Source organism: Mugil cephalus, chromosome 6 (assembly GCF_022458985.1).
Source record: "Mugil cephalus isolate CIBA_MC_2020 chromosome 6, CIBA_Mcephalus_1.1, whole genome shotgun sequence".
NCBI classification, from domain to species: Eukaryota; Metazoa; Chordata; class Actinopteri; order Mugiliformes; family Mugilidae; genus Mugil; species Mugil cephalus.
Genome location: NC_061775.1, coordinates 3,646,096 through 3,658,368, shown reverse-complemented (window position 1 = coordinate 3,658,368; position 12,273 = coordinate 3,646,096). Strand labels below are relative to the sequence as shown.

Below are 12,273 nucleotides of genomic sequence, written 5' to 3'. Positions count from 1 at the left end.
GCTGTCTTCATCTTTCATCTGTTACCACAGAGGACTGCAGCATTTCCAGAATGCATCAACTGTGAAGTATTACATGAATTGCTGATTTGACGTCCCTCAATACATCTTCAGGGTGCAGCTTTGTGAGTGTGTCTCTATGTGTGTGTGTGTGTGCATGTGTGTGCATTCACGAGCCATGCATCTATGATCTCGCAGGGAAAGTGTGTTGGGTCATGTATAAAAATGTTGCTGTGTTGTTTCTGTGTTTACTGCAGAGTAATCAATTTGGGGACAAATGTAAAACTATGATAGCTTAAACTCAAAACGTGGTGTCAAATTTTCTCTAGGAAAACAACACTCTCAACCCTGATGTGATGCCGAAATGTGAGAGCAGCACGCTGTCTGTAATTTCTGCTTGAACTGCGAGGACTCAGCTGTTGTTTGCCCTGCTATCATAATGAATTCTTTGGAATGGGTCCATTTACAAAATGTTTTAATGAATGTCCTGTAGCTCATTGCAGCTCGCATCATCATCTTGGTCCATTGCCAAGTTAGCAAATGAAACAATGCTTTCATTCCATTCAGGAAAACACTTAAGAGAGAAAGAGATCTTCGCTGATGTCTACACATTTCATTTTGAGATAGCTAAGTACAGGAAAAAGGAACGACCATTTATTCTTTGTTGAAATCTCCCCTCACCACAACGATGCTTCAGTAATTACTGTCCAAATCAGTCGTCCAGAGTCTGTGACACACTGCTATTGTATCATCGCTCACTCAACCACTTCAATCTCATTCATCCTGCATCCTTTTACTGTAAATATGTGCCACCAGAGCAGCACACAAGAGCCCTAGACAGAAGAGTTGATCAGAGAAAAAGAAAGACGGCGAACACAGAAATACACGTGACATTAGACCCACTACAGTAGAAATCAAAGCAAATCAAGGAACTCATTCAAAGGTCCACATTAGTTCTACTTCCAGTATCCGAGGTGCTGTCATTTGGAAACTGGACTTTTGCTGATGCCATAAAGCCTGGCCCCTCTCTTTGAGAAGCCTGCCCCGGACAGATTTTCCAGTTCAGCTTAATGACTCGTGGACTAAACATATGGTGCCATTAGTTTAACAGCTCTAACTGCCTTGAAAATTTGACTTGCAGCATTTAATTTAACCATGACTCCAACACAGCCAGCAGCTCTTCTTTTATTATTCTCTTCTTCACTTCAGTAAGAACATTCTGGAAATTAGACCTCCTTTTGCACCAAGTAGCATGAGACCCTGACGCTTCAGTTCTGCCTTGACCACTCGTGGTACAATACTGATGCACTTTACCTTACACTGGCTCACACTTCACTATATTCAGTAATTGAATATTGTTAATTTATCCAACGTAGCTTTTTCACATTTTGTTGTTGTTACAGTGGGGACAGGTGTCGTAATGATAGTTCAGTTCCATAAGGTGTATGGGGGAAGCCATGGTAGTGAGCCAGCATAGCCAAAAGCAAAACCTCCTCGAAGTGAAAGGCATTCATCATTACTACAATAGCACATTTTCAATAACAATGTGAATTAATACCCAGAAAGACACGACTTGCAAATGTTTGAGTGTTGTTATGTTATGAGTGGTTTCCCCTCTGAACTCATTTACAAAACTTGTGAAAGAAAGCATTCAAAATATGTTATATTTTTGTAGAACATCCTCCAATTATTCCCAGAACCCTGTCTGGATGGCTTAAACAGGTTGGAATCAACTGCACTAAAATGATCATTTTAGGCATCTGAATGACAAAAACCAAGGTCACAACTGTCCAAGCTGACTAGCTTTGTCTTGTATTGTTAAATATTTCCAAAGATACTAAATACTGTTCACCAGGCTAATTTATTTGTGAAATCGGTAAAAAAAAAAAAAAAAAAAAGAAGAAGAAAGAAATGACAAAAGAAGATGATGAACTGGCGCATCAGTAAAAATCAAAAAGTTGTGGATCTGACTATTTCCTAAATTATGTTTTCCTACACAACCTTTTTCCTCTATCACACACACTAAACACAAACAACGCAAATGTCAAACAGACACTAAGGTATTTTAATGCTCTGCTTTATTTGTGACCAACATCTACTCCTCATTTAGTCAAAATGACAGATTCATTTGGTCTGATGACTGTCATTAGGGCCATGTTAATGCCAACCATAAGTACTGCTATTTCATCAAGCACTTCCGAAAGGATGTTGTTATCCAGACTGCCACATAGCAAACGCTACAAATGTACACACATACACACAGGCATCTAAAGACACAAAATCACAACGCATGTTTAAACCCCCTACTAAAAGCAGGACAAGATAAAGCTTTCAGAAGACAGAGACAGTCAGGTTGAACTCATTATATTTTTCTCAGTAAAAAGGGTACAGAGAAAAACTACACTGAATATTTTGTCAGAGGTACAGGAATGTTCTGTCCAACCTCAGCATGACTCTACAGACTAGTTGCTGCTAACACAAGACCCAAAAGAATTCTTCCTCTGGGAGCACAAACTCACTGAGCAAATTAATGTCAATTACACAAGATTATTCATCTTCCGGGGATCAGGATCATGCACCAGTTCTTCTCTTGTATACAACAAACAGTTTTGTACAGGCTTGTGCAAGAAGAGTGGGCAATATTGTGTCCAGACTGGACACTGATTGTCTGGGGAACATGGATGTATTCAGTACAATTTATGACAGTTATTTAGAAGATGATGATAATGATGTTTATGACTTAAAGAACCTACCTCTGGTAGCAAGTTTCACAGTAAATTTCAGGGCCATTCATTTTTAAGAATCCATGATCAAAACTATAGGTCAAAGTCAAAGCCATCAGCATATGTTGTATTATTAGATTCTACGTGTTTCCTTCAGCTCTATATATAAGTATTTGTGACAGAAGCTTGTTTATCTTGTTTCTCTTGCTCTTCTTTTCTCTCTATTTTCTCTGTTGGCTGGCAGATACGTCCCACCATGTGAGCTGGGTTCTGCTCAAGGTTTCTTCCTGTTAAAAGGGAGTTTTTCCTCGCCACCATTGTCCTCAGGAGGCTCTGGAGGTTTCAGGCTGTCTTGAGACAATTTGTATTGTTACTGCAATTTTGAATTGAATTGAATTGAATTGAATTGAATTGAATTGAATTGAATTGAATTGAATTGAATTGAATTGAATGCTGACACTGTTTAACAGATCAGGAGGTCACCACAATTGCAGAGATAATTCACGATGAATATCCACATTTCTAAGCAATCTAGTAGTAGAGTATTTGTTAATATTACTATAGGATGAAGTGAACTAAATAAGTCATGAGAAGTGGGTATAATCTAAAGCTTTTATTTTTAATAATATCTGCTCCAGCTTGATTTCTCCAGCCCTATTTCCCTTGGAAAACAAAAGCAGGTGCACACATTGGCTCAGGTGCAACCTCTAATCCACCATCCTCCTGTCAGGTAGCTGAGGGTTCAACACTAAGTGGCCCTGAGAGGTGGATGTTTATGGTTCTAATCCATCCTGACTTACTCTGTTCATTGTCCTCTCAACAGTAGAAGTATAGATCTGTCATGTGGCATTGCAGTAATTATATTAGTCATAGCCAAGCATCTCTACAGGCCTAGTGATCCAGTAATCACCCACTTCCATAGTATTGTCACATGGATAATGCAAATGAAAGCAGAGGATATTGTCATTCAAAACTGCTCCTACTACTAATTCACATTTTCCTCTGAAGTGTCTTATTCCTCCTCATCTTGTCCTCATGTTCATTGTTCGTCATCTTCTCCTCTGTGTTTTAGCTCCAGACATAGCTCAGGATAAGATATGGCATCCTGTACCTGTGGTGAAGAAGCTATGAGGGGTGCACACAGGGTGCCACTGGCACTAGAGGTGAAGCCCCACCTTCAGCAGAGAAACAGAGGGGCGTCAGTGCTATAATCAGCCTCAAATTCCACATCTCTGCAGGGCAGGAAACCAGTAAATACATTCACACACATGCACGTGGTATGAGCATGTGAATGAGTACTTGGATCTCTCTCTCACACAGATGCAGAGAAACATTTGGGTAATTTTTAACTTTCTGACAGAATGTTAGATGAGAACAATATGATTCTAATGTCTGAGGTATAAAACAAGAGGCAGTGCTGGCTATATTTGACAAAGATAGACTTGGCCCTGTTTCTATTCTTAGTGCCGAGCTAAGTTGACATAACGTGGTATTGCTGGTCCTAATTTTGATGTGCAAATATATTTTTTTAGGTCTTATTACAATTGAATTTGAATGCCCAGAGAATTTGCAATATAGCAACAGATATAAAAACAGAATTTGATTAATTTTTTGGTGCATATTCACCTTGTGGTAAATAATATCTGCTGGATAACACAAATAAAATGTTGCCTTAACAAAGCCAGACATTGCACCAGTTTTAGACCAGTTTCCTGTCTAAATATACACTCACCAGCCACTTTATTAGGTACACCTTGCTAGTAAAATGTTGGACACCCTTCCTTTTGCCTTCAGAACTGCCTTAATTCTTCATGTCATACTTTCAACAATTCTTTATGTCATACATTCCTCAGAGATTTGGGTCCATATTGACATGACAGCATCACACAGTTGCTGCAGATTTGTCGGCTGCACATCTATGATGCGAGTCTCTTGTTCCACCACATCCTAAAGGTGAAATATTGGATTGAGATCTGTGACTGTGGAGGCCATTGGAGTAAAGTGAACTCATTGTCATGTTCAAGAGACCAATTTGAGATGTTATGAGCTTTGTGACATGATGCATTAACATGCTGGAAGTAGCCGTCAAAAGATGGTACACTGTGGTCATAAAGGGACGTGGACATGGTCAGCAACAATACTCAGGTAGACTGAGACATTTAAACCATGCTCAGTTTGTACTAAGGGGCCCAAAGTGTGCCAAGAAAATATCCCCCACACCATCATACCACCAGCCTGAACCACTGATACAAGGCAGGATGGATCCATGCTTTCATGTTTTTTATGCCAAATTCTGACCCTGCCGTCCAAATGCCGCAGCTGAAATGGAGACTTGTCAGACCAGGCAACGTTTTTCCATTGTCCGATTGTGGTTCCTGTTCTTAGCTGACAGGAGTGGCACCTGGTGTGGTCTTCTGCTGCAGTAGCCTATCTTCTTCATAGTTTGATGTGTTGTGCATTCAGAGATGGTATTCTGCATTCCTTGGCAGTAACGAGTGGTAATTAGGGCCGCAGGGCAACGCTCCAAGGCACTGGCCCCTACAGCTATGAAATAGCTGATAGGTCAGCTTTTGATAGGTCATATAGTTTTTGATCAAGTACTGTTCAATGACCATGATTATTTTTGGAGCAATTTTGAGTTTATGATGTGTGTGTATTGCACGGAATATTCGTGTTACAGTGGATGACATCATCAGCCAGAGTGGGGGAAGTCAACACTTCACTCATTCAGAGATACAGGAGCTGTCTCAACAGTGCACTGTTTCACACAGAGTCCAACACTAGACCTGTCAATCTACGCCTCCTATACTCAGTAGGCCCCACCCCTATTGCTGCTGAGCCAATCACAAGGCAGAATGAACGCTGAAAAATAAAATAAAAAAATTAATATTTGAACCTGTGTAGTATTTCATTAGCTTAATATTAAATGCAAAATGATAATAATGCCGAGTTTAATATAGAACACATATAGTAGGTAGGGGGTCCGTACTTAATCTCTCCATCAGTTTGGGAGTCCTTGACCTAAAAAAAATTGAAGACCCCTGGTCTAGGGTAATATAGCTATATATTTCTGTAGGAATGCCTACTTACTCCCACTCCTTGCGACGTGCTTGTGGTGTGCTCTGTATCTTGTGAGCCTGGTGGGCTTTGACAATGTCCCTCTGCTCAATCAAGCCTCCACGGCGTCTCTTGATCACATTAGGACTGACCGCCAAATCTCCATCCACCGCCACCATCCCAACTCCAGCATCAAAAGTCGAGGTCACATCGAGAGAGAGGCCCAGACGGGTTGGGTGTAGAGGGCCAGCGTGTCCTGGCATGTTTGAGAGGTAGAGGGTGTCGTAGCTGGTTGACACACTTTGGGGCTGCAGGAGGGAGTGAGACTCAGAATACTGGTTTGACCCTTCACCCTTTCCTGCACGATGTTTCTGCCAGCTTTCACAGTCTGATGGAGATGGGTGAAGGAGGTGGTGCCTGGGGGTGCTGCTACCACACATCGTCCCCATGCCAAGACCCAAACCACCCACTGGACAGTCTGGCCCTCCTGGGCCTCTCGGTAGCCCCAAAGCATTGTGGTCCTCTGTCAGAGACTGAGAGCTGACCGAACAGGAGCGCAGTTCCAGCATGGTGGGAAGGCGGTCCAAGATCTCAGCATAGTGCTGCAGGAAGGAAAGGGAAAAGAGAAGAGATGAAAGGTGTAAGACAGCAAAAGAAAATGTGAGAGACACATTATTTAAGCTTAACTGACATCAAATAAATCAATTGCCTGAATCTGTTATTCAGTGGCGGCACAGACTGGAATACAAACAAATAGGAATGTCTGCTAAAGGTTTGGCACACTTTGAATGTCAGTATATGTCATTATTCTGATGTGCTATTATCATCACAATCACAAACAGATACATTTTCTATTTGGCCAGACTTATGAAATAATGTAAAAAAAGAAAAGAAAAGAAAAGAAAAGAAAAGAAAAGAAAAGAAAAGAAAAGAAAAGAAAAGAAAAGAAAAGAAAAGAAAAGAAAAGAAAAGAAAGGAAAAAAATGGTAGTATGGGTAATTTCCAACAAATAGCAACATAAATCCCTATATAGATAAGTATTGGTGTACTTGCTGACAGACAATTTTGGATTGGTTCTTGCATGAACAAAAGCCTGAAGACATCCAGCTACTGTGTAACTATGAATTTGTTCAGCTAACCCTCTGAGGCAATTTGCCAGTCACCAATAGCTCTCACCATCCTCGGCACTTTCAAATATCACCATTCCTCCATGCATCAGAACCAATTAGATAAGCTCTAATGCTTCCCTCAAAACAAATAATCAAATCAAACTGTCAGTGCTGTGCTTAATTGTGCAATTAAGTAAAGGGAAGGATGGGCGGGAGAGGAATTTTAACAACCCATCTTCTCCTTTACAATTAGGCACATTGAAGACTAGTCTGTTTTGCGGCATGTGCTAAACAAGAGCGGCTCATCATACACTTTATTTCCTAAAATTCCGCAAAAGCCTCTTTGCTGCACCCGCTAGAGCCATCACCACAATTTCAGTTACCAGAATGATATATTTCTGGTTTTACAGCCCCTCTACAGCTTCTAAATAACGTGTGTGGTTAAGATATGGAGTAGTAAAAACAGGATGTGGTATTGCACAAAGCTGATAAGAGGGCTGAGGGAAAGCAGTGCTGTTCAACTGTTTTGCACATCAGTTTAAGATCAATGACACTGCTTAAACACCTTCAAGGTAATTAATTTGTCTGCTGTCAATAAGTGCATACACAGCTATGAATGAGACACTCATGATCAGAAACACTCTTGAGTTGATGATGAAGGCACCCGCCCCTCCTCAACTCCAAGGGGCCTCCGCATATTAAAAATTTCCTATGAGCTGAATTAACACAGTGTGATTTGTTAATATCTTGTGAGAGAATAAAGCCTCCTAAATAAGCTGAATCCTCAGGATGAGAAGTAGCACAGCAAAAGCTGATATCATAAGATGTTCTTTATTGACTTTCCTGACTTTACTGGGACACAAATAAAGCAGCAATGATTAGATTTAAAAAATGAATGAGGCAAAAATTTACGTGAATTTTTATAATAACACAAATTAATTATACCAAAAAACAAACAAACAAACAGCATATTAATGACTCTTTTCCGGAGTCGAGGATGACTGACTCTGCTCATTAAAGTTAATGGAACAAACTGGTGACAGTCGGTGCTCCTATTAATGTTGTTTGTGCTATAGCCCTACATTATACTCTATATTATAACATCTTTCGTTTACAGTCGTATGGCCCACTTCAATACAGACTACTGTCACTGCACGCTGACAGCATAAGTCACACCCGCAAAGCATTGTGAGTGATGGACAAGGAGAGGCATTATTTTTATTATTTTTCAGTTGTTGACCAGTCATTTGGACGACCGTGTCCGTTGGATTACTGCGCATTACTGGGCCGCTAGCATTTCCGCATTAACTACACTCGCTTCCAATGAACTGAACTGAACAATCACAGAACAGCAACCAGACACCACACAAGAAAAAAGTTCTGCCCAGTTGATGTGTCGAGACCATAGACTGTAAACATGGATGCTGGGACAGCTCCTCAAAAGTGAAGCCAAAGCACGTAGAGCTCCCTCTGGTGACTGGCTGCTGTATAGGTCATAACCTCCGCTACCTCCATGGAACTTGGGCCAAATTAAAACACTAAAACACACGTCTAATATTTTCTTTTTTCAAGGAGAGTTTATGTCATTTTACGTAGGTACTATAATGTTGATGCATGTTCAAGTGGCGATTTTTTGGTGTAGCTTTAGTTAGTTATTTGTCACTATCGAAACAGGATGTGACATAATGCCGATCACCAGTTGCCATGCCAACTGCTCCATAAAGCAGTGAGAGTTTTAAAAAAGAAAGAAAGAAAGAAAAATAAGTACAGTGTACACTCCAACATTGGTGGCATGGCAGAGCAAGTGAGTCTGGTGGAGGTGTAGTCAGGTCATTGATATCGCAGCTCTGCGTGGCTCTACTCTCGGACCATAATGCAAAGACTCTGGCTCAAAACTCGCAAAATATGCCAAGGAAAATAGCATCAGTTTGGCCAATCAGAGGAAGTGGTGAGACCTTGTCCATATTTATACAGTCCATATTCGAGATCATGGTGGACAACAAGTAGTGAGAACTCCCAAACAAGGGCTGAGGGAACAAATTACCCAATTTTTTACTTCTCACTGCAATATTTTTTACAACTGTGTATTATGATGTTTATTTTTTTCCCCGTTTTTCTTTTTTAGGATTTACCACTCAACAATAAGTCGAAGTATTATTATGTAACTTGTGTATTATTAGTTGTCTTATTCACATTTTTCTTATTTGCATGCTATAGCATACATAAGCACTGGGGGTGAGGGTCTGCTGCTGGGTCAAACTCAGGCCATGCTTACACGAATCCAGATTACTTTTTTTACGTGTGAAAGCCTGACGTCTCATAACAACAACAACATCAATGGTGGACTACAGGCTTGTGACGATGCTGCATCAGATATTGACCCTGTTGGGTGGCTAGGGCAGTATATACTGTTGCTTTGCCGCTACGATGAGCTAAAAAGGATTACAGACTGTAATCCGGACTGTATGTTTGTATCAGGTTTGTATACGCATGCGCATTGTTCTTTTTTTGCTGAGTTTTGTAGCAGAAACATCGCCACGGGATAAGTATTAAAGCCTTTCTACAACTAAATGTGGTTTCGTAATGGATTCACCTTTACGGAGAAATTCTCAACACGGAGTGAAGGAAAATCGGAGAAAAAAAGATTGTTTTGCTACATGTGAACGTGGCCTCAGACGAAGCGGCCACTGCTGATTCTGGAGCAGCAGAGCTTAGATGTTTATTGTTCCATTATATGTTTCATTTTGTAAACATTTAATATTATGTTTCATGGAAAAACTGATGAAGAACTAACCTAGCCTTGGAATACACAAAATCTAAACGGGCTTCTGTGTACCATTACTCTAGACAGACAGCTACATTTTGCCATTGTATGTGGAGGGCAAGCTCTTTTGAGTAATGTAACCCTGGTAAAAAAAAATATTAATACCATCCCAATGTCAGTGTAAACTGTCCAAAATTCTAAATTGTCTTTTACTTTATTTAACTTTTTTTTTGTATTTAGGCTATTCAAATGTCACACCAATCACAAAATTTTACAAGGCTTCATTTGAAAACATCATGATAAAGTAAATGACCCTCACCTGATGCTCATAATTACTGAGTAGAACTTGAATGTGTCATATTACAATTAAATGCAGCCTTGTAACTGAGTGGGTACTTATGCTTAACTGGGCACTGTGGACAAAGATAATATGTGTGAAACATACAGACTGCTTTAGATAGCCTTCAAATTAGTAACATTCAGTTAGCTACACTAGGAACGCTCTACAATGAGCTGGCAAGGTATCCAGATAACCCACCTCTCACCCGATGACAGCTAGGCTCTGATGCTCTGCTGCTCCTACTCCTGGCCTCACCCTAAAGTCTGTTCTGTTGTTCAGATTTGTGTTTTTTGAGGCCATCATCTTAATTGATTTTCCTCACTGCCTGCTGGAGTTGCTCGCGCTTACTTAATTCACAAGAGGAAGAATAACAACCGTAGACTAAACCATTTTTGAGAAGGGGCCAAGGAGGGTATTGAAATTATTAAAATTAAAATATCGTTGGTTTAGCTCTGATTCATTAGTATGAATATATATTAGTTAAGTTTATGCATAATTATTGAGTACACAGGGCTGTGCATGGGCCCTAATAGGCCGCTGATCCTCACTAGGGCGAGAGGCGGGGTACACGCTGAACAGGTCACCAGTCCATTGCAGGGCAAACACAGAGTCAAACAAACAACCATTTGCACTCATACTCACACCTTTGGGCAGTTTAGAATCACCAATCAAACTAACGAGCATGTCTTTGGTCAAACACAGACCTTCTTGCTTGGAGGCATCAGTGCTAGCAAGTCACTGTGCCACCAGACCAGAAATAAATAAATTAAAATGAGTTCTTAAGTATATTATTAAAGGTTTTCTTCTGGTTTCCAGCAAACCATGGCCATTACATCTGACACTTTCAACTTCCTACTCTCTGTGGGCAAATGGTACATAATGACAAAGCTGCAGTTCTGGAAATGGAGTAATGTGACCATAGGTAAAGCACTTTTCATTGTTGCTGCTTAATGAATGAGCAGGGCTTCCAACAGAGACAGAAAACACCTGGGTCTCAAAGTACTCCTGAATTTCCTCTGTTTGCCAGCTTTAGTGCACCAAAGTGATACAAAGAGAAGACTAGTGTAAATGAACACATATGAAAATATTGTTTACCAACACAATCTTCCATTGTGCAGTTTCTGGCAGAGGGAGATCAGTCTGAGAAATGCAGGAGAACCCACACTGATCTGATGCTAACTGAATCCATTTAGCAAATTATGTTTTCAGACTGGCTGTACAGGAATGCCAACCCAATTAGAAGATATATTCCGATGTCTGAGTTCAGACAGTAAGCTGAGCATGGCACATTAACAGATCAGAAAAACATACCAAAAACATAATAAATTAGGCACTAAATCCATAATCCATAATGACTAAAAACTATTTAACAACCAAAACCTCTTCATCAGTTCTTCATCAGTCTGTATTTGACAGACTAGAAAGAAATAAAACATAATTTGGTTCTCAAAGGACTGAAGGACAAACAGGATTCTTCTAAAAGATGAGTGCTCACACAGACATTGAAGTTGGCAAAAAGTATGTCAGTAAACATTGATTTTTTTTTCTTGCAAAAGCACAAGGCTACTCTTCACATCACTGTCGTTATTATCAGTGCCATTTTATCTATCATAGATTGACATAAAGGTCAGTGTGTTTGTCTACACATACCATTTTCACTACCACTGTATGCTTTTTATGTATGTGTAACCTACAGCACATTCTGAACTGGGGCACTTAACTTGATTTGTTTATGGTCTTCTAACATCTGCTGTGAAACTGATAGCATGAGATAAAAGGACAGATACAAATATCCTATCATGTGATGTCTTATGTCTGTATATTAGCTTATGTCACATTTAAAAGCACTGTACACATTTTTTTTTATGTTATTTATTTATTTTTTTTTGCTATTTGTAAAGAATAAAACATTACTGTTTTGCAATCTTAAAACTTGGTTAAATGTTTAGTTCAAAGACTGGGCAGAAACAATTTCCCTTGTTGGCAAAAGTTGCCTTCAAATGGAGTCAGATTTATCATGTTCACAAGAATGGTGCATGTAAACCCTACGGTGCTATTAAAAATCTTATAAGTGGGATTTTCAATAAAGATCAACAATCTATTGAGGGCTTTCAGAAACTTTGTCTTTGGAAAACAATATTTGCACACAGATCTTCATTTGATTTTGCCAGAGCATTTCCTACATTGATTTACATAGGTGTCAGCTTGTAAAGTCTCTGAAGACATCATCGATTGCCAAGCATTTGCGTTCTCTTGACTCATGACTAATGTTACAACACCACA

General features: G+C 39.8%; 1 protein-coding gene across 7 annotated transcripts in view; it reads right to left on the bottom strand.

The window, feature by feature from the left end:
• The window catches only part of LOC125009248 (voltage-dependent R-type calcium channel subunit alpha-1E), a 97,668-nt gene that overhangs the window by 79,471 nt on the left and 5,924 nt on the right, over positions 1-12,273 (bottom strand). For all 7 annotated transcript variants that reach the window (XM_047586996.1, XM_047586995.1, XM_047586999.1 and 4 more), the window contains exon 2: positions 5,811-6,379. In XM_047586996.1, coding sequence (XP_047442952.1) covers positions 5,811-6,346 — 536 coding nt within the window. In that variant the 5' untranslated portion in view covers positions 6,347-6,379. The remainder of the gene's footprint in view (positions 1-5,810; positions 6,380-12,273) is intronic.